Below are 23,567 nucleotides of genomic sequence, written 5' to 3' on the forward strand. Positions count from 1 at the left end.
ATGTTTCAGGGCTTCCCTGGTGGCTCAGTTGTTGAGAGTCCGCCTGCTGATGTGGGGGACATGGGTTTGTGCTCCGGTCCGGGAAGGTCCCACATGCCGCGGAGCAGCTGGGCCCGTGAGCCATGGCCGCTGAGCCTGCGCGTCCGGAGCCTGTGCTCCACAGTGGGAGAGGCCACAACAGTGAGAGGCCCGCATACTGCAGAAAAACAAAAAAAAAACAACAAAAAAAATTTTTGTATGTTTCAGGTGTACAACACAGTGATTCACAATTTTTAAAGGTTATACTCCATGTATAGTTATAAAATATTGGCTATATTCCCTGTGTTGTACAATATATCCTTGTAGCTTGTTTATTTTTTACATAGTAGTTTGTACCTCTTAATCCCCTACCCCTACTTTGCCCCTCTTGCCTTCCCTCTCGCTACTAGTAACCACTAGTTTGTTCTCTATGAGTCTGTTTCTTTTTTGTTGTATTCACTAGTTCATTATATTTTCTAGATTCCACTTATAAGTGATATCATACAGTATTTGTCTTTCTCTGACTTATTTCACTCAGCATAATACCTTCCAAGTCCATTCATGTTGTTGCAAATGGCAAAATTTCATTCTTTTTATGTCTGAGTAGTATTCCATTGTATATATACACCACATCTTCTTTATCCATTCATCTACTGATGTACACTTAGGTTAATTCCATATCTTGGCAACTGTAAAGTTTAATTCCATACCTTGGCAACTGTAATTAATGATGCTATAAACACTGGAGTGCATGTATCTTTTCAAATTAGTGTTTTCATTTTTTTAAAATATATATACTCAGGAGTGGAATTGCTGGATCATATGGTAGTTCTAGTATGCACATGTTAACAATGTTAAGTCTTCCAATCCATGAACACGGGATGACTCTTCATGTATCGATGTCTTCTTTAATTTCTTTCAGCAATATTTTGTACTTTTCTGTGTACAAGTCTTTAACCTCCTTAATTAGGTTTCTTCTGAGTATTTTATTCTTTTTGATACTATTGCAAATTAGTTAATTTCATTTCCTTTCCAGATCATTAATTAGTGTATAAAAATGCAACTGATTTCTGTGTATTGACTTTTTATTCTGAAACTTAGCCAAATTCATCTATTAGTCTAACAGATTTTTGCATGTGTGGAGTCTTGACAATTTTCTACATATAAGATTATGTCCTCTCTGAACAGAGATAATTTTACTTCTCTTTTTTTTTTCCCAACTTAGATGTCTTTATTTCTTTTTTTTGTCTAACTGGTTTGACTAGGATTTCCAATACTATGTTGAATAGAAGTGGTGAGAGCAGGCGTCCTTGTCTTGTTCTTGACCTTAGAGGAAAAGCTTTCAGTTTTTTACCATTGATTGTGCTGTTAGCTGTGGGCTTTTCATAAGTGACCTTTATTATGTTGAGGTAGTTTCCTTCTATTCCTAGTTTGTTGAGTATTTTTATCATAAAAGGGTGTGGAGTTTTGTCAAATGGTTTTTCTCCATCAGTTAAGATAATCATGTGGTTTTTGTCTTTCATTCTATTAATGTGGTGTAGTACATTGGTGATTTTCCTATGCTAACCAGTCATCTATTCCAGAAATAAATCCACTTTGTCATCATGTATAAGCTTTCTAATGTGCTGTTGAATTCAGTTTGTTAGTATTTTGTTGAAAATTTTTGTTTTAATATTCATCAGGAATACTAGTCTATAGTCTTCTTTTCTTGTAATGTCTTTATCTCTCTTTGGTATCAGGGTAATGCTGGTTTCAAAGAACTTAGAAGTGTTCCATCCTCTTCAGATTTTTGGAAGATTTTCAGAAGAATTAGTGTTAATTTTTATTTAAATATCAAGTAGAATTCTCCAATGAATTCGTCTGGTCCTGGGCTTTTCTTTGTTAGGAGGTTTTTTAATACTATTTAAATCTTACCCATTGTTGAATTGTTCAGATTTTCTGCTTCTTCATGATTCAGTCTTAGTACATTTCTAGGGATTTATCCATTTCCTCTAGGTTATCCAACTTGTTGGTATACAATTATTCATAGTATTCTCTTCATTAAGTTGTTTCTCTGTGTTCTCACTAATTACTTTAAATTCTTTGTCGGGCAGTTCATAGATCTGACTTTTTTTTTTTAAATCAGTTTCAGTTTTTGGGGTTTTTGTTTGTTCCTTTGATTGGGCCATGTTTCTGTGTGTTGTGTGTGTGTGTGTGTGTGTGTGTGTGTGTGTGTGTGTGTATTTTTTTTTTTCTGGGATTGGCACTCCTAGGCTTTGTATAGAGCCTTTGTGAAGATTAAGACCTTTCACCAGTTAGCCCAGCTGGAGGTTCCTGAACTTATCAAACCTTTTCTCACCTCTTGCTTTCCCCATGTCTGCCTGCAGAACTACAGCTCTGCATCTCCTTGCTTCAGCTTTCACTAGCTTCCAAACTTCTTCTGGTCCTATAAGCACTCTGTGTCAGGCAAGACAGAAACCAGTCCCTTGAGTAGCCACCAGACAATCCAGGCTGTTGGATATACAGTCCACTCTTGTTTTAATCTCAAAGAAGGATCCCTGCTATACAGGGTTTCTTCTTGGTGCCTCCACACCAAATGCTGAGATTCCTACCCCTTTTGTTGGAATCTCTTCTTGGTTTTGCAAAGGCCTGGGTGCTGTAATTTTTCAACTGGTCTCTAGAGCTCTCACAAAGGTATTCTGTCCACATACTGTTGTTAACTCAGCGTCTCTGTGGGATAAAGAGGGCGTAGCTTCCTAGTCGGCCATCTTACTAAAGTCACCATTTTCTAAGTCTAGAGTGGATTATCTTGTTTTACGATCACCACTTGTTGCCTTTTGTATTTTCACCTTCTTGCACAAATGATTCTCTTATCACTCTTTTCTCCATGTCGTAGCCATAATATAGCCTCTATTGTACTTATTCATATTCAAAATTAACTTTGTTTTTATTTTACTCTATTTTCCTATCCACTCAAACTCCCACTATTAACTCAGCAAATCTCAATGTCAAGATAGATGACATAGGCAAAATCAAAAATCTATCTTTATTGGGGCTTCCCTGGTGGTGCAGTGGGACACAGGTTCAAGCCCTGGTCCAGGAGGATCCCACATGCCATGGAGCAACTAAGCCCGTGTGCCACAACTACTGAGCCTGTGCTCTAGAGCCTGTGAGCTACAACTACTGAGCCCATGTGCCACAACTACTGAAGCCCACATGCCTACAGCCCATGCTCCATCACAAGAGAAGCCACCGCAATGAGACGCCTGTGTACCGCAACAAAGAGTAACCCCTGCTCGCCACAACTAGAGAAAGCCCACGCAGCAACGAAGACCCAATGCAGCCAAAAATAAATAAATAAAATAAAATTTAAAAGTAATCTGTCTTGGGCTTCCCTGGTGGCGCAGTGGTTGAGAGTCCCCCTACCGATGCAGGGGACACGGGTGCGTGCCCCAGTCCAGGAAGATCCCACATGCCGCGGAGCAGCTGGGCCCGTGAGCCATGGCCGCTGAGCCTGCGCGTCCGGAGCCTGTGCTCCGCAACGGGAGAGGTCACAACAGTGAGAGGCCCGCGTACCGCAAAAAAAAAAAAAAAAGTAATCTATCTTTATTGTTCCTTGAGCTATTCAATATTATAGCTACTATTGCCACATCCTAAATCTCAGTTACTTATAATCATTTACCCTCTGAAAACTTTAATAACATATATATCCCATGCACATGTGTATGTGTGTGTGTATATTCTGTATCTATCTCTCTGTCTATTATCTATCTATAATAGTGACAGTAAATTTCTGAATTCTGATATGTTGTGTTTAGAAAGTGTCATGTAGGGAATTAGATGATCGATGAATGCATTAACATAATGAGAAAAATTCTCCAGGTGTGAATTCTCATGAACGATTTATTTTATATGTATACAATCTCGATTTCATAGTAAGGATCTTTTGTGATAGAAGATCATTGTGAAGATAGTTGTAACAAAGAAAAGGGTCCATCAATCTATTTCATACTACATATGGACAAGTGAAGGCTCTTCTTTGGTTTATATTTCTAGCCAGTTTATACTTTTGGAGCTCACAAAGTTTTGCAAGCTTCTGGTTGAAGGGAACACTTTTTCCTCAATCTTTTCTAACATGGCCACTGTGGATTCCTAGTGGTCACAGTCATGCTTCATAACTTGAAATTAAACTTCAGTGCACTAAAAACATTATTTTAAGCGAAGAGTCGTTTTGATCTTTAGCTCTTTGCTTTCTCTGTTGTATTATTCAGCAGCCTTTTCCACATTTACGACTCCATTTTCCACATTTTGCCTCTTTTGGGGGGAGCACAAATATTTCAGGAAGACTTTAGAGCTTTGGAAAGGCATCCTGCAGTTTTTTTGCATTAGTGTTTACTTTTTACAGCATTACATTTAATATTGTTTATCTTGACTCCTGACTTTTTTGGAGGGAAATGAGAGTGCTTCATTTCCCTCGCGCTGGTCCTGGCCCTGAGAAAAGTACTCAAAGAGGATGGTTACAAAGACAACAAACAAACCTTCCCAGAATTCTGTCAAACAGGCCAATTAATTAAACAAAGTAGATATTACATATCTAAGTATACTGGACAGCCAGTAAGTGGATTTTCTCACTGATTTATAGAGAAAACCCACTGCTAGAAGTGTGGGTAGGTAAGAAAGATAATAAAGCTTTTCAAGGCTGAGCACTTCCTTTTGCTTCTCTTGCCTCATAGAACTGTAGTTTTTTTCTTTTACGCAAGTCTAGTGCCTCATTCTTCTCTTTGCAATGGACAAACCTGTGATATATGCTGATTTAAACATATCCAGGAATGCTGGCCTTGAAAGCTCGTCACCCCCATCTCTTCCTCAGAGTAAGTGGCTTTAATTTTCCTTTTGGCATTTGTATATCTTCCGTAGTTAGATTTTTCTCTTGAATTTGTAGCTTTAAATCATGGCTTTGAAGATGAGCAGCAGCTATATTAATGTTAAACAGATATAGCATGGCCTGTCGGTAGGTAATCACAAATGTGGGAAAAATCACATACTTTATAGATTTCTTTTTTATCAAGATACTTTTGTGGAAAATGAATATAGTTCCTATTACTGAGCCTTGGCTAAAGGATCCTGAAGAAATATTTTACATGCATTAACAAGGGAATATTTTGATTTTTTTATTTGTTTTTTTTTTTTGCCACACCGTGAGGGATGTGGGATCTTTGCTCCCTGACTGGGGATAGAATCCGTGCCCCCTGCAATGGAAGCACAGAATCTTAACCACTGGACCACCAGAGAAGTCCCTTTTTTGTTGTTTTTGCTTTTGTTTTTTTTTTAACAAATGAATATTTTTAGAGATTTTTTGCTACCTTGCTGTAATAGTAACCTACCTTATTTCAAATCCCTCTATAAAATACTGTGATTAAGTTCCAATGCATTTGCATCCGTGGCATTCCTTTCAGAATACAAAGTGTAGGCTCAATGATTAACATCGTTCACCCTTCAAAGGGAAGGGAAAAAAATGTTCTGAAAGAAAATTATATTCAAGATCAAAAACTTGAATATAATAACAATCTGATGTTTTTTTAAATTGAAAAGTATAACAGTTTAGAAGGATTTAAGGCACAAACCACAGGAGAATACCACTGATGCACTTATTTCATACTTGTTGAAGTTGGCAATTTTCTGTATGTCAGAGGAGTTAGTATTCTGAGTGAAAGAGATGGGGTATTCTAATGTGAGGTCATAGGTGATGGATTCCATGGCCTGGGGATAGATGAAGAGAAACTACAAATTAAGCAGAAAAAAAATGTATAAAATCATCAGGACATAGTATTACATTCTGAAGTCAAACCAAACTTACTAAACATCAATGATATTGCAATTTTTATCCAACCTGATATTCATTCCATAGTGTGCTTGGCAAGTGGGTTGTGTCTTTTTAGGATGCTTTGGTATAATTTGAAAGTATTAAGTTATCAATGTTCTAAATTGGAGATTGAAAAGTCTTAGGGTTATCAAATAGTTTCATGATACCCTTCATTTGGGGGTTACGGGAAATTGGAGAATTTTGATAACTACAGTGAGAATTTGTCAAGCCATGGTTATTTTTTGATGCGAAAGAGAAAGACTTTCTGTTCCCTATTCAGATCTAGCAGAAGTGGAGAGAAAGGAGGATGGTGTTGGAAGATATTGGAGAATGAAAATAGAGAAAGACAGCGAGATTTTCCTTAAAAGCTACTGTCTGTGATCCCAAATCAATGAGGCCAGAAAATCTGTCTATTCTAATTGTCGTCATTATTCCACAAAATATCATTCTAAAAGTAAATCTGAGAAAACATAGAATAAAGTCAGAATAAAATGTGTGACTACAAAACGCTTGTCAACTGAAAAAAATGCCTAACCTAAAAGTTGAGAATTATGTATTTGGTGGCTTTACAGAGGACTATAGCTGAGAAGGCAGCCTCTCTGATAGTTCTGAGGAAATGTCCCCAAGAGGTAAGGGAGGAGCTGGGATATATAGGAGATTTTGCTAAAAAAAAATGTAGTAAAACATCAAAAGATTACTGCTAAACACAGAAACAGACACCTCAAGTTAATGATTTTAGTGTTTTTCTATATGTGGGAAGATGCAAAAGTCTGGGCTCATTGAAATAATTCCTTTGATATGCATCTTAACTCTCTAGGGCCAGTATCCTGTTTTTCTCCATCCTGAATTCCCCTCAAGTTATACTATCCGGGCAGCTGCACTGGCTGGTGGCTTTAAGGTCGCAACATCCTTTGTTTACTGAAATGGCAGGTGACCTTCTTTCGCCACACATTGATCTGCTATTACAATTATTGTGAAACTACCAATAAGCTCTTTGGCTAAACAGTTTAGCCAAAATGGTAACTGTAGAATAGTGATTATATCAAAAGCAGTCAGGAAAACCAGAGAGAGATGTGAGTGGTGACGAATCTCGTTTATGGCCCAGGAGTTGGTCTCTTAGAAAAGTAGATAGGTGTTGGCAAAAATGCCTCTAGAGTTTATTTATTCATCCAAAAATAAACACCTGTGTCAGGCATGCCCTAGGTGCTGAGAATACAACAGTGAACAAAATAGTGAAAAAATAGTTTCCTTTATTGCGTTTATATTATACTACTAGGAAGGCTTACAAATAAATGAATAACTAAGAACATATATGTATACATATATGTGTTAGATAATATTAAGTGCAATAGAGAAAATATTTTTTAAAAAATGGAATTGAGAGTTAGCTTTTGGAGAGGGTATGATATCAAATGGAATAATCATAGAAGCCTGCCTGACAAGATGACATTTGAGTCAAGACCTGAAAGAATTGAGAGACAAAGGTGTGCTTCCTGGGAGAAGAGCCTTTTAAAAGATGGACCAGTGCAGATGCAAGATCCGTGGGATGAGAACATGCCTGTCATCTTGTAGAAAGAGCTCATAGGTTAGTGTGAAATGACAGAGCATGTCTGCATGGAAAGCAGCAGGAGATAAAGTTAGAGATATAAAGGGAAGCCGGAATGAATAGGGATTTGTAGGCTATTCTACAGACGTACAGACTTAGATCTGCTTGAGAGAAAGCTATGGAAAGGTTTAGAGAAAAAAAGTGAGATGATTTGGCATACTGTTTATATCCAAACAAAAAACTAGCCTTATGTGGGTATTTCCAGATGACTAAAGTTTACCTGGCCTCTTCAATTTGTTATTGTAACTCTATTGTTACAATAACTCTATTGTTGTTATTAGTTCTAATGTAGTGCAGCAGAAAAACAACACAGAACCCTCCACTCAGTTCTTTAAATTTTAGATGCACGGTTATTATGTATCACACACCATGTCTAGAAGAACTATTTCATACAACCCTTTCCAAAACCTCATGAAGTAGTATTATTCTACATTTCACAGGTGAGGAAATTTGTAGTTTATGAAGGTTACGTTGCCCGAAGTAACATGCTCTACTACAAATCTGCTAGATTTGAGAGCTCTGCTCTTAACCACTGCTATCCTTCAGTACTAAATGTTAAAATAGTGACTATATAGGGCTTTCTCCATTTTTCAAAATTTCAAGGGAGGAAAGGCTGAGGAAGAAAAAATGGTAGAATAGTAGATACAACTGTGAGGAAACGTCACGTAGGACTTAGTCTTAGTCTTAGGTTCACTAAGTTTAGTTGCTCTGTGTCACACGAGCTCGCCTTAGAAGTTCTAGGTTAATATTCTCCAGTCTGGTTCTCCCATTTTCGGATGTACACCCAGGACCTTGGAGCTCCTCTAATTGTCTACTCTTGTCTCTCCCCTCCAGATGATAATCCAGGTGTCACTACCTGAAATCTAATCTATTATCTGTTTCCTCCCATAATCTTTTATCACATTTAGTTATCTTAAATTCCATCTCCCCAGGGACATTTTAGAAAGAGCTAACTCTTATGAATGTCCACATCCTAATGAAGAGACCATGAGCAGTTGTCTGAAAACTGGGTTGCACAACTTAATTGCCAGGGAGAGTGTAAAAAACTAAAGTAGAAATGGATTTGTGGGTCACTCTGGAACATTTAATGAGAATAAAGACAACATTTTAACATATCTGATGCTAAAGTTTTTAACAAGTGACTAAAAGCATGTATTCCTTTATATTGAGGAATATTAGAAAAAATATAAAAAGGAATAGATAACATAAATAAATGATAGATATAGTTAAATTAGTAAACCTTTACTTGTAAAGGCCCTTGGCTCTAATAATACAATTTAGAAAATAATTTATAATTGTAATATATATAACATATTATAAACCAAATGGGAATAAAAGGGGTCTTATAAATAAGTCAGGTATAGAAGTTGTCTAAGCACAACTTCAAGTAGAATACCGAAGTACAGATTACCAGAATAATTCCTGTCAGAGCTGATATAATTTTGGAAGCGGTTGCTCAGTCTTTTACAAGAATTTTTTACATTAATAAGTTCCTCTTTGATTATTTTTCCCTATAAAATCCATTGATAAGGTTATTATGATCCCACTTTAATTAATACAATCACAACTTTTGATGAGCATGAGATATACAGTACATCGTTATTGACATGATACAGAGAAAAACAAAGGTATTTGACATTTTTTAGACTATGCAATGTTGTAGACACAGGTTCATGTTATGTTATAGTCATTGAAATACTGAAAATAACATGCAAGCTCGTAAAATACTCTTCCTTGAATTCCATCCATTTGGTCCAAATTGGAGATGATTGTTCCAGGCAACAGTAAAGCAGAGAAATCCACGTCTAAGAATAGAATTGTCTTATACCACCAGCACCTAACATGTTGTTTGGCATAAAACAGAGCCTCAACAAATATATCTTGAATGAATGAAGGCTTTCCTTGTTGGACAAAATTCTTGGACTTACTTTGTACGGTAGGGTATATGTTTCATTTTTGTATAGCATTTGGCATGTTTCAAAACACCGTCACATCTATCTCATTTGATTCTTATACCAATCCTTCGTACACAAGACAGGCATAAATATTTCTATTTTATCTATAAGCAACTCTCAGTTGGATCTGAGATTCCATCTTGTGGGACCCTACTTTAAGATGACTGATAAATGTCCTTTCCTGCCCCTACCCCCAACATGAATCTAGCTCTTTCTTATGTGATCCAAACAACCTCTGCTTTTTGTATTAGATGAACTCAACTGAGTTAATCAAGTATATTTTCTTAATGTCTCAGATGTTTGTCAGGGTCCACCTTGGCATAAATTTGCTCTGAAACTTTGTTGTGCCGGGATTATTCTTCTTGCCTTGACTGTGATTGGGTTGAGTGTTTCAGGTAAGTGATGCAAGATCATTGATTTCTTGTTCTACTTATTCTACTTTACCATAAATATTAAAGTATGTTAACATTTGGCCACCCCAAATTTAGTGGAAGACCCATGAAACAAAAACAATTATGAAACAGTGCTCTAACAGTGCTCAGCCGGTACCTACTAAGCAAATGTCATCCTTTGTCATATTTCTCTTCCTAACTGTTCTGATAGGCTTCACGGGGGATTTCACATGTGCTCCAAGGACATTTAAAAAGTCACAATTATGATAAAACCATGACAATAACAAAGAAAATAAAAATTTCCAATTATTTACAGTTCCTTAAGTGCCTACTAAATTCCAGATTGTCCTAGGCAATCTCTCCCGTGGGGTATAGGCACAATTATACTTATTCTGAAGATGGAACATTAGGCAAGGAGTGGAAGCAATTTAAGAGTTTAAGTAACACCTGGGAGCTTACTTATATAGTTGAAACCGCTAACTCAATGTCTGTGTGCGTTCACCTGTTATGTGTGTGTTTGTTTATGTTGTCTTCTAAGTAGACCCTTTGTTACTACACTGCTATTGCTCTTATCTTCTGTGCATTTCAAGCTTGTTGAGATAAAAATTTCGTGAAGTGATAAATATAACATATCCATTTCACTGCACCATTCAGCATTAATCTTCTTAATGATTTCTCCTGATTTATTAGTGATATTCTTGAGACAAAAATCAACAGAGAAAAGCAGCATGGATGTTCAAGAGAACAGGAAGGAAACAACAGGTATATTTTGTGGCTTGACTTTCCTAAGAATAATGGCTAAAATTTGATAGGTATCATGCATTATCTTAATTAAGGTTCATAACAACCCACACATTAAGATAGTATGATCGCTCTGATTTTATGTTTGACAAAACTGAGGCATGGAAAGGCTAAGCAACTCATCCAGGGTCATACAGGTACTAAGTGGTGACACTGGGAATTGTACTTCAGTGGTCTAACTTCAGAGCCTACGATCTTAACCAACAGATAACACTGCCTTATGAGAAGCTGCTGCTAGGATATTCAATAATTAATAGCCAAAACCCAAGCTATAAAGTAAAATATGCATTGAAGTGGGATATTTGATGATTTTAATGAATATGTCAAGCAGCTAACTCTGGTCCGAAGTTAATTAATGGAACACGACATAAAATGAATAATTTAATATTTATTGTATTAAACATTAAGACATTGATCTCGTCCATGTACTTATTAAGTAGTGTGTGTTAATAAAGACACTATTGTTGAGTGACTGTAGCAGAATGTGATCATTTATTATATACATTCGTACATAACAGAAATTTTAAGAAACTATGAAAATCCTTCTGGAAAATGCTATCCAATAGATTCCATTAATAGGCAAATATATAATTCAGCAATTAGAAATTTTCTTATAATTTTTCTTCATGGTATTTGCCATTAACTTATGGAAATGAATTGTTATTTGCTTTTCATTTTACATGTTGTTTAAAGTAGCCATTTTTTAGAGAAGTTTGATATTGTCATCATGGAGTAGAAAGAACTCTTGTAATGGATTTACAGAATCTCAGAAAGAGTTTTGACTCTACCAGCATCTGCTTTGTGTGGACTTGAACAAGTTATTCTGTCTGTCAGTGTTTTAATTTGTCACTAATTTTCAACTCTTAGTACCAGAATGAACTATGTCTCAAAACCCTCAAAGTTATATTAAATTCATGAATTGTTCTCACTGTGATGATCAACGACTTCCCTGAATTTATAATGACTTGTGCATGTGTGATTAATGTTAGTGGGGTGGGGGGCAGGTTAGAAACATAACATTTATTCTTCTTCCTCTTTCTTACTTTAGAGAGACCAGTTCTGTTAAAGTGCCCAACAGATTGGCAACTAATCGGAGATAAATGCTTGCTTTTTTATGACGCTTACAAACTTTGGAATGACAGTCTAGCCGACTGTTTCACAAAAGAATCCCATCTGCTGCTTATTCAAGATCAGGAAGAATTGGTAAATAATTAAGTAAAATACTTTAATACGGCTTAGCCCTTGCTTCTAACCATATCGAGATCTTCGTGCTTTAGCCCGGAGGGTTCTATGCAGATGGAAGTATTAATTTTGACTTCAAGAAGCTCACAATCTGAGACACTAAACAGACATGTAAGCAAAATAAATATAATTTAATGAATACAACAACATTAATACAAATATTTGGATATATATAAGTATGCAGACAGAAATATCACAAATAAGGAATAATTAACTCCGATGGGGAGTTAGGAAAGGCTTCAGAGAGGAGGTGATACTTGAACTGGGTTTCAGAGGATGGGTAGAAGGATGCAAACCAGTAATAGATTAACAGATTCAATATTCAGTCATTTCTTCTGTTTTATTTATAGAGGCTCATACAAAACCGGATAGACAAAGGATCAATTATGTTTTGGATTGGATTAAATTTTACATTACCAGAAAAGAACTGGAAGTGGATAAATGGATCCTTTTTAAATTCTAATGTGTGAGTATTGGGATAAGCTAATTTGAATATTCAATTTACATCAGGTTTACATGGCAAGATAGTAACATTGTTATTGAAGATTGAGATTTATCATTTTAATTTAGTTTAGAAATGTTCAGGAGGATCAGAATAGTCTGAGAAGAAGAATGATTCTGAAGTTGGTTGAAAAGTTTCACATATGAAAAGACATCAACCCTTTGCAACAATATATATTTTTACCAGCAATGGAGTTTTAGGAGACAAGGAAGAGACTAACTCCTTTGGGTGGGGGCACATGAAACAGTTTTTAAAATAACAACATTTAAAAATTAAGAAATTTCTAGCTGGAAGCTATCGGCATGAAGAATTGTTGAAGTAGTGTTTTTCAAACTGTGGGACCACATACCTTAGTGGGTCACAACCAGCATTGGCACAATGAATACAAGAGGAAAAAATATAGTAAATATCAGCGTGGGGTATCCAGACATTTGAGAGAAACTACCCACATTGTAACAAGTATTGTAGCTTATTTCAACCAGCGGTCTGAAAGGAGGGTTGTTTGAAGAGATGTAGTCAATCTGCATAAGCCACAAAAGAGCTATTTGCCGTTTTTTTGGTTGTCTCATAGTTTCTTGTGTGAGATGGTCAAGTTAACCATCGGTGTTATAGGAGGATTGATGTTACACAGTTAAATTATAAATTTTTAATGGACCTCATCGTTATTTGTACAACAAAGGGCAGGACATTTTTTTCCCTAGAAAGTGAAAGTGTGCAGACATTCAACCAAGTTTCTGAAAAGAAATCTGATGAGTTTTTCAGAACAGAGGATATTGTGTTACATTTTTTGAGTCTGTGAATGCTTTATTCACATTTGTATAAATAACAGTTAAAATGGATTTTTTTATCATTCAAAAAACAAGAGGTTAAAATTCAAGACACAGGAGCATGTTCAAGTTTATCTAAAATATAGTAATAATTTATTGTGTGGAAAATTATTAGACATTAAAAGAAATGTTGATTTAATTAGCACATTTTGACATTGTTTGACCCATGTTCTAAAATATTTTTTTAGATGCCATACTTTAAAATGAAGATTATTTTAAAATAAAGTGTTCTGGACTAGAATAAATGTATGAAAAGGCAAACATATTTTGGTAAATAAACTACACTCTGATTTTTTTGTTTTTCTAGGGATTATTTTCTATATTTTATTTACACATAAGTGCAACTTTTATATTAACTTATTTTTTTTTTGTACATAGTAAAGGTTAATTTTGGTTTGTGTGTGTGTATGCTTCTTATTGGGCCATTACGTTTATTTTATTAAGGTTTATAATAAAACTGGAAAACTCTGAAGTGTCTATGAGCAGAAATATAGGCAAACATGATGGATTAAATTCGATTGAACACTCTACTTTATTCTGAGGATAAAAATGATGATTTGGTTAAGATAGTGATCAGGTAAACCTGGACGGTATCATATTATAGTAGAAAGAACGTCAGTTAGACTCTGCTTTTATTTTAGTTCTCTACCTTGGTTTTCAGGTAAAGAAAAACATAAAGGGTGTTTTGTGAAACTAACACCCTTTATGTGTTAGTTATATTATCATAACATAATATAAAAAACTAAAAAAACTAATTTTTTAGTTTTTTGTGAAAATAATTTTTGTGAAATTAAGTTTTTTGTGAAATTAAGTTTTTTTTTTGTGAAATTAATTTTTTTCACAAGACTGTTTTGGGGATTAAATGAGATAATGTTAGACAACTAGGCAGAGATCTGGTCAAAGAAGGCCTGGGAAGTCACCTAGGGCCTTTTAGAAGGGCACTTGGCCAGATGAGCGGTAAAAAAGTTATCTTGAAATTCAAAGGAAGGACCGGAAGGGTGGAAGAGATAAAATACAGGGGACCTTTGCAATAGCTTGGTCAAGAGAAATTCTGATTTGACTAGGGTGTCAGGCACTAGGAGAGAATCAGGTTGGCTTCTCAGGGCCAAGGGGCTCCAAGGAGAAATGGAACAAAGGAACAAATTAAAACTGTGATGGAGCCCTGCCCACTGCCACCACTTCACTTTCTATTTGAGACAAATAGGTGAATGTCTTGCACACACCCCATCCTGGCACCCCAGCTCTATCTTGCCATCCCACTGTTTAACTTCTACTCATGCCCCACCTGCAATGAGCCATAAGACTCTGCTTCTTTGGAACTAACAGTACATATATTGTAGCAGACACTCACCAACCTGTTTGGAATGGAAAAAAAGGGAACCTCCTACTACATCCAATACGTACTGAGCCTCCTTTTCTCACTATTGATATATTCAAATTCTGTAGACACTGAGTATCTACGTACTTATTACATTTACTGAACACATTCTTTGTTTAAGCATGATCACCCTTTCATATACATGATCTCAATGTCTCCCCAAATATCTATACACTATATATTTAAGAAAATCGAGGCTCAGTGAAGGTAGGAAATTTTCATATAACATGTTAATAGGAGATTCAATTCCCAGTTTCCAAAGCTTCTCCTTTGTTTGTATCATTATGACATTTCTTTTCAGAACTATTCTTTTCCAGTGAAGATGAGCTTGCAAGTTCCAGAGGTTTATATTAGCTTTCTATTAAAAGCTTATATCATTATATTTGTGACTGGGTACTTATTCCATGCTTAATAACCAGCACCTTGTTGTTTGCTGAAAATTACAGAACATACTGGCTGGATGAGGAGAATTATGTGAGAAAATCACAAACACTAAAGAGAGGCTTTTCTTCTGCTCCACAGGTTACAAATTACTGGTGACGCTAAAGAAAACAGTTGTGTTTACATCACAAGGACAAAAATTACTTCCGAGGACTGTGCTACAGAAAATAAATGGATTTGTCAAAAAGAACTAAAACCTGTCAAAAATAAAGTATGTTCTGCCACTTGACTACACATCTCCTCTCCATTTCTTTTTTAATCTTTATTTATTAGGCGGAACTCTTAGTTGAGGCATGCATGTGGGATCTAGTTCCCTGACCGGGGATCAAACCTGGGCTCCCTGCATTGGGAGCATCGAGTCTTACCCACTGCGCCACCAGGGAGGTCCCCCCTCTCCAATTCTTTAATTTCCATTTCACGTCTCTCTCATTTTAACTGTATATACTCTTAGCATGGCCTAATGTGCATTTTGTGGTACAAAGTGGAACAAACACTGAGAATTTTAACTGTTGTTAGTCTTACAGACATTCAAGTTTAATCTCCTCATTCAATAAATGGGAAAACGGGGCTTCCCTGGTGGCGCAGTGGTTGGGGGTCCGCCTGCCGATGCAGGGGACACGGGTTTGTGCCCCGGTCTGGGAAGATCCCACATGCCGCGGAGCGGCTGGGCCCGTGAGCCATGGCCGCTGAGCCTGCGCGTCCGGAGCCTGTGCCCCGCAACTGGAGAGGCCACAACAGTGAGAGGCCTGTGTACCGCAAAAAAAAAAAAACAACAAAAAAAAAAACACAAAAAAAAAACAAACAAAAAAATAAATAAATAAATGGGAAAACAGATACAGAAAGAAAACACCTCATTTTAAGAGACAGTGATTCTCTATGGAACAAAGCCCAGACCAGCTAAGAGAAATGGTTTCTAATCCTGTAGACTTCATCCATCCCCTCTATGCCTTCGCTCACCTCCAGAAAAGTTTTAGTAAATGATTTCTGAAGTCCTCTGCTTCTCCCACAGCCTATGCTTTTTTTTTCAATACCATCACACAATTGGGTTGTGGCAGAACACTGATTAAAATCCATTCTCTTGACTCCTATCAGAGACGCATTACTAAAGGAGTTTGGGAAGGGACCCTAACTCTTTCCATTTTAATTTCCTCATTGCTTTTTTATTTTCCTTCTATGTTTCCTTCTTTCTATGGCTCACACTGTAGGAAATATGTCATCAAATTTTTCATTATTCTAATGGAAAATGTGATATATTTTTCAATTCTGCAGTTGGGGAAGCTGAAGTTACAGAAGAGATGTGTTTATTCCGATAGATCTCTTGCGTGTTCACTTTTTAAAAACACATGCCAGACTGGACCAGTGAGATTCCTTCTGTTTATTTCCTATGCCATGTGTTTGAATTTGAAGTCCATTTCCTTCTGTTTTACCTTCCTGCTCCACCCATTCCACAGAGCTCTTCAATATACACAGTGTGGGCTAAAAAGCAGATATCATGGTTAACATATACACACTACTATATATAGAATAGATAAACGACGAGGACCTACTGTATAGCACAGGGAACTATACTCAATATCTTGTAATAATTTATAATAGAAAAGAATCTGAAAAATAATATATATATATGTATAACTGAATCACTTTGCTGTACACTCAAAACTAACACGACATTCTAAATCAACTGTACTTCAAGTTTTAAAAAAAGCAAGTATCATGGAAAAACACTTATGGTGGGAAAAATTTAGAAATAAAGCATGCTTGATGCATAAGCCTAGGGGTTTGTTTAACCATTTTTTTCTGATCCACAGATGTTTAGGTAGCCAGCAATCAGATTCTTTTCCTTTATAATGCTAGTATGGGTAAAAAGGAAGAACTTTTGACTTTCCTACCAAGCAGTGTGGGAGAGGAAAATCCAAGAAGTGCAAGTAAAAAGATAATTATAAAAAAATTTTAAGTTCTAAACACCTATAAACTCATGAAGTAACCTGATCTGGTGGTCATAGCCTTTAGTTTACCCCTTGGCAGCAGCAGAAAGTTTACATCTGCAATTGTTTGCGATTAACTCCATTCTGCCCTCTTGTGGACTTACTTGGTGTGTGTGTGTGTGTGTGTGTGTGTGTGTGTGTGTGTGTGTGTGTTCGTTCTTGTGGCTACACTTGTTCCCTTCCGACCAAGCAAAACAGAACAAAAGAAAGTTGTGTATCAGTCAGATTTATCCATTTTGTCCCTTTGCAACACCTTATTTATTTCCTTCATAATATATGAAATTAGATAATTATTTATCTACTTATCATTTTATTATTGTTATTATTTGATTACCACGATTGCTATTATTATTATTAGGCCCTTTCCATGGGAATATGAGCTCCATGAGATCAAAACCTTCTTAGTATTTTTAGCCAATGCATGGTTCTGGCACATAGCAGATGCTCAATAAATATTTCCTGAAAAATAAACAAACAATTATAAAATCAAATTTGTTTACTGAATGAGCTTACCTAGGTGGCTCTTGCTGGCGGTCTCTAGTGCAGTTGGAATGAGATGCTGACTGGGACTCGGGTTAGCTCAAAGCCTTTGTCACTCTTGTATGTGTTTGCTGATTGCCTGGAACCTCAGCAAGGTGGCTGAGTTACAGGAGCAGTTTTTCTAAAAAGACCATTTTCAAATGATACTATAAGCAGCATAGAATGATTTGTCAACATTTAAAAGGTGATCCACTAATAGGGCTAGAACCCAAATATGATCACCCAGGTATATGAATCAAAGTGCATTCTCTATCAAGACAATCTATTAGGGTCCTTTCAAAATAAACTTTGAATGCTGCATAATCAGAATGTGCTTTGGATTTATCCTTTGTGCTTCATGGGAAATTTTCAGTGTTCTACTTTAGGAATTATGTAACTTCTACCTGGCTAAAAATTTCTAAGCGAAGACCTCTAATAGGCATAATCTCTAAATGGAATTCTAATTCTGACTGAAATTGCTCTCCAAGTTTTTCTTCAGATATTTTCCTCATTTTACATGTGAGAGCTACTCATAGCCAACTTGAGTAAGGTCACAAAAGCAGACCTTGATGAAGCCAGGGCTAGAACTAGGTTTTTCCCTGAAGCAAGGATCAGTCCTTGCTTCTTCCTACTTCAGTGTTTCTTCCAATTTCCAGCGTTTTTATTTGAATCTTAACTACTCAGCTGTGGTGTGAATTTTCTCAGTGATTTTTGCCTTCTGGGATTTTTACATTTTTCCTCCTAGAGCCAGCATTTGAGGATGTTATGTTACGAAATATTTTTTTCCGGACGCTCCTTTCACAGGAGTGTCCTTATACAAATTCAAAAGTGAGTCTATCGCCACCTTGTGACTATAATGTGAAGCTGCAACTTTAAAAATGCAGTTATGGGGGAAAGTTTCACATTTACAAAAAGGTTCCAGAACAGTTCGTTCAACACCAGTATTTTCCTCACCTAGATCTAACAATTATTACAATTTTCCTACATATCCTTTACCCTCTCTCTCTTGCTTTCTATTACCTTTTTTTCTGAATGCATTGAATAGTAAGTTGCATATATAAATAAATCTAAGAAAGTCAAAATAATTTAATATATATTCTAAGATATATTTTACATCCAAATCTTTCCAAAATGTCCTTTAGAACCCCTGGCCTCCTCAATTCTGGATCTAATCAAAGTTTACACTTTGCATTTGGTGACTGTCACTCTTTAAAGATAAACTGAGGAATATGAAAAATCTTAAGAGTGTGAGCAAAAACTGATTCAAACCAGTATCCAATCTAGCAGATAGAGAGGAGTTCCAAGGAGATTTATAAAATATGAGACTTTTATATGCAGAAAGGAGCAGGAACAAGGGAGTTGTTGTAGGCAAAAAAAAAAGTAGATTGGTTATTGCAAAGTTACTTTCCTTTAAGGGATTGTAGGAATCTATCAGGCAGATGACCTAACTAGTTCTTATCAGACAATTCCTAATTGACTGGTTTAAGATTCCAATTCTGGGGCTTCCCTGGTGGTGCAGTGGTTGAGAATCTGCCTGCTAATGCAGGGGACACGGGTTCGAGCCCTGGTCTGGGAAGATCCCATATGCAACGGAGCAACTGGGCCCGTGGGCCACAACTACTGAGCCTGCGTGTCTGGAGCCTGTACTCCGCAACACGAGAGGCCGCGACAGTGAGGGGCCCGTGCACCGCGATGAAGAGTGGCCCCCGCCTGCCACAACTAGAGAAAGCCCTCACACAGAAACGAAGACCCAACACAGCAAAAATAAATAAATTAATTAATAAACTCCTACCCCTAACATCTTAAAAAAAAAAAAAAGATTCCAATTCTGGGAGAGCCAAAACTGTAATTGTCTTAATTAAGTCTTGGTTTGGCGGCATGGAGCTTAGCACAAGTGAATCTATTTGGGGCCTATTGTCTGGTTTTCAACATTACTTTGGTGTCTTTTATTAAAGAATTGTCCGTCTGCTCTTTTTCATTTCCCTGTGGCATTCATTTATTGAAGAGTCTAGGCCAATTTTATTATCGAATGTACCGCATTACGGATAGTGATTTGCTCATTCCCTCAAAATTTTAGAGTCAATTTAAAAACGTGACCTTGAATTTCTTTGACATTTGCCATTGAGAATAAAGGTCTGTGCCCACTGTCCTTGAACATGATTTCAACCAATGTGACATCTCTTGCTACATCGTAAAAATCAGTGTACCTTCCGCCTACATTGAGAAGCTCTTGGGACACTTGCTTTTGGAACTCAGCCTCTAAGCTGAGAAGTGAAGCTGAAACAGAGCAGGACCTTCTGTGGTCCTCCCGACCACCACGTCCTCAGCCTGCCTTTTGTCTGTGGAAAAATTTTAGCCAAAGAATAAGTTTAATCAGAGAAGTAAGAAAGTGCAGAAACAAATGAAAATAGTCAAAGGAGACCAAACAATAATAGTTTAGTCATTAAGCAAAGTCAAGGACCTTTACTTCCTCCTCAAGGGCTATAGATAATATTCTGAGCCATATCATTTGAGTGGCTATTGTAGATATTGAAACTCCCACTAGGTGGAAGAAGTTAACTACATGATGACCAGACTATAGCCATGACATAAACTGCCACAATTCTGAGAACTGGTCTCAAGGAAATGGGAGCAGCCGGAACCCACTTTTGGTTACAACACCACATAGCGGTATTCTGGACAACCGCCCAAGTTGAAGTTCCAGGCAACAGCCATCCTCAACTGCTAAACATGTAAGTGGGGAAGGCTTTGCAACAACTCCAGACCCAGGGCCATCATCAGATTGCAACTGCACTAGAAACCCAAAGGGAGAATCCCCTGGGTGAGCCCTGTCAGCGTTGTAAGAGATAACACAGTCATTGTGGTTGGAACATTATTCAGCCACAATACAAGAGGAGGTCCTGCCATCTGCAACGACACGGATGGAACTTGAGGACGTTGTGCTAAGTGAGATAAGTCAGACAGAGAATGACAAGTACCGTAGGATCTCATGTGTGCAATCTAAGAAAGTTAAACTTGAAAAAAAAAGAGAAAAACGCAGAATAAAATAGTGGTTACCAGGGAATGGGAGGTGGGGGGTAAGACTGATGATGTTTAAGGTACAAACTTACGACGAATAGTAAACGAGACGCAGTGATCTATGGTGAATATAGACAACAATAATGTCCCAGAATTAGGTAATGTAATAAATATTGTCACAATGGCAAGTATATTACAATATATAAATGTATCAAAGTAATACGTTGTATACCTTAAATGTACAATGTTATATGTCAAATATATTCAATAAAAAATAATTGTGTGGGCTTCCCTGGTGGTGCAGTGGTTAAGAATCCGCCTGCCAATGCAGGGGACACGGATTCGATCCCTGGTCCAGGAAGATCCCACATCCTGTGGAGCAACTAAGCCCGTGAGTCACAACTACTGAGCCTGCGCTCTACAGTACGTGAGCCACCACTACTAAAGCCAGGGAGCCACAACTACTGAAGCCCATGCTCCTAGAGCCCATGCTCCACAGAGAAGCCACCGCAATGAGAAGCCCGCCTGCAGCAACAGACCCAACAATGCAGCCAAAAATAAATAAATAAATTTGTTAAAATAATAATAATAACTGTGGTTGTTTTAAGCCACTAACTAATTTGTTATTCAGCTATAGATAGCTGGGATGGTGTAATTTACATTGTTCCTCCATCTCCAACTTCAGATCGTGAGGCGGTTGCCACTAATACCTCCTTATAACCACCCGTCTTCGTTTTCCTAAAACAAAACAAAGAACTTCCTGGTCTAGAGGGGCTCCTATCCTCATTGTTTAAGTGATTATAGTACTTACGTTTTCAGCAAAACATGTCAATCTGTGAAATCTTGTCTCAGTGTGTATGGGAACACTATATATGACTTTTAATATCAGCGCCAATTCATTTCTTATTTTTCATTCTTTAGAATACTAATAAAATAATAAAATGAGACAGAATCTCCGAGAAGCTGTTGGTTAGCTGCTATTATTTTTCTGAAAGTACTTTCTAAACAAGAGTTCAGGCAATGAGAAAACAAATGGGTTCATCCGCCTCACTACAAATAACTCAATTTCGTTTCTTTTTATGGCTGAGTAACATTCCATTGTATATATGTGCCACATCTTCTTTAGCCATTCATTTGCTGATGGGCACTTAGGTTGCTTCCATGTCCTGGAAGGTACAAGTCTGTCATACAGAGTGAAGTAAGTCAGAAAGAGAAAAAAAAAAATACCGTATGCTAACACATATATATATGGAATCTTAAAAAAAAAAATGGTCATGAAGAACCTAGGGGCAAGACGAGAATAAAGACACAGACCTACTAGAGAATGGACTTGAGGACACGGGGAGGGGGAAGGGTAAGCTGTGACAAAGCGAGCGAGTGGCATGGACATGTATACACTACCAAACGTAAGGTAGATAGCTAGTGGGAAGCAGCCGCATAGCACAGGGAGATCAGCTCAGTGCTGTGTGACCACCTAGAGGGGTGGGATAGGGAGGGTGGGAGAGAGGGAGATGCAAGAGGGAAGAGATATGGGAACGTATGTATATGTATAACTGATTCACTTTGTTATAAAGCAGAAACTAACACACCATTGTAAAGCAATTAAAATCCAATAGATGTTTTAAAATAAATAAATAATTAATTTAAAAAACAGGTCTGAGTTAAATCTGAGTTTGCTATGTGCTGTATAGCAAGGGATACTACACACCATGGGGATCCACGGGTGCAAGGTTTTTGCCAGTTTGGATGTTTGAAAGCAATTGCAAGACTCCATAGAGCATACTTATGTAAAGCCTTTATCTAAAGGCCATGGATACAGGGCAGCATGAGAAAAACAATGTAGGCAAATATTTGGTAGGCTAGAGATTTCCAGGGGCAATCACCCAGGGTTCTTTTTCACACGTGGTCTGTGTTCTGCCTCTGAATTGAACTACCAAGATCTATGCAAGGAATCATAGCTCTGGGAAAGCTCGAGATGGAAGTTCCCATCTGGGTTCTTATTCCCACAGTCACATCGTCAAGTCAGGCTGTCTAACTGGTTGTACCAGTTGGAAATCATCCATTAACAAACTGGCCTAAGGGTCACATAGGAGTTTCACACTTTGAACAGTACCTTATAAATTCTATTGCCCTTTTTTAGCCAAGAGTCAAAGTCGGACCACCATGAATTACCAGGGATAAGGCTGCAGCTCTTCTGGTTCAGTTCAGCTGTAAGTCAACTTTATCTCACACGGCAGAGTGTATCAGTAGGAAGGGATTAGGAAGGATCTGTTACAGGATTTGGCCCTGTGCTGGGAAGTTTGGGGAGAGTTTGATAAAGTGGGGCTTGCTCTGGATTGGATGATGCCAGAAACCAGCACTTTGGTTCACTGGGCAACTTGGTTCATGGGGTTTTTGAGTACTGTATAGGGATAGTGCTAACTTGCAGCTATTTTATGGTAACTCTGTGATTATCTCCAGGGATGCCAGAAAACATGGGCAGGATAGGGATGGATGAACTAATGATTTATAAGGTGAGGTTTAATGTGTCAAAAATACATGCCTGTGCCCTATATCAGTTTGACTACATTTTTTGCTGAAAATGTATGGATTGATGCTCTGTACCAGGTAAACCTGGTTACATAGACAGGTTTTGGCTGTGTGACCAGTGGGGAAATAAAAATCTCTAACAAACTTGTGCCTTGATTTCCCAGAGGCTGAGATATTACACACACATCTTGGCGGTTCATGTTTTAGAGACAAAGCTTGTCCTGTGTGATGGAAAGAGGACCCTGGAAGATGTGCCTGTAGGTCTAGGACCTTCCTGATATTTGCCTGTGTTTACTTTCTCCTGTGGTATCAGATCTTTTGCCTTTATTAAAACTTCCATTTAAGTATACTTTTTGGAGTTTTAAAATTCTTTTTACATGCACACCCCTGTGTAGTCACTGAAGGTTTCTTAATAGCTTTAATACAAGGGACAAGAATAACATACCGAGACTTAAGCCATAAGTGGAAAAGAAGCAGCAGTCACTGATGTGAGCTAAGAGAGGGAAATATTT

At 37.3% G+C, this 23,567-nt stretch overlaps 1 protein-coding gene across 1 annotated transcript; it reads left to right on the top strand.

Moving 5' to 3' along the window:
- Nucleotides 1-4,783: 4,783 nt before the first annotated feature.
- On the top strand, nt 4,784-15,233 carry KLRB1 (killer cell lectin like receptor B1; the record flags this gene model as incomplete). Its single annotated transcript, XM_079937731.1, has 6 exons — nt 4,784-4,868; nt 9,718-9,816; nt 10,504-10,575; nt 11,663-11,817; nt 12,207-12,322; nt 15,086-15,233. 6 exons carry the CDS (start codon nt 4,784-4,786, stop codon nt 15,231-15,233), a joined length of 675 nt encoding a protein of 224 aa, XP_079793857.1.
- Nucleotides 15,234-23,567: the final 8,334 nt, after the last annotated feature.

The sequence above is a fragment of the Stenella coeruleoalba genome, assembly GCF_951394435.1.
Source record: "Stenella coeruleoalba genome assembly, chromosome: 11".
NCBI classification, from domain to species: domain Eukaryota; kingdom Metazoa; phylum Chordata; class Mammalia; order Artiodactyla; family Delphinidae; genus Stenella; species Stenella coeruleoalba.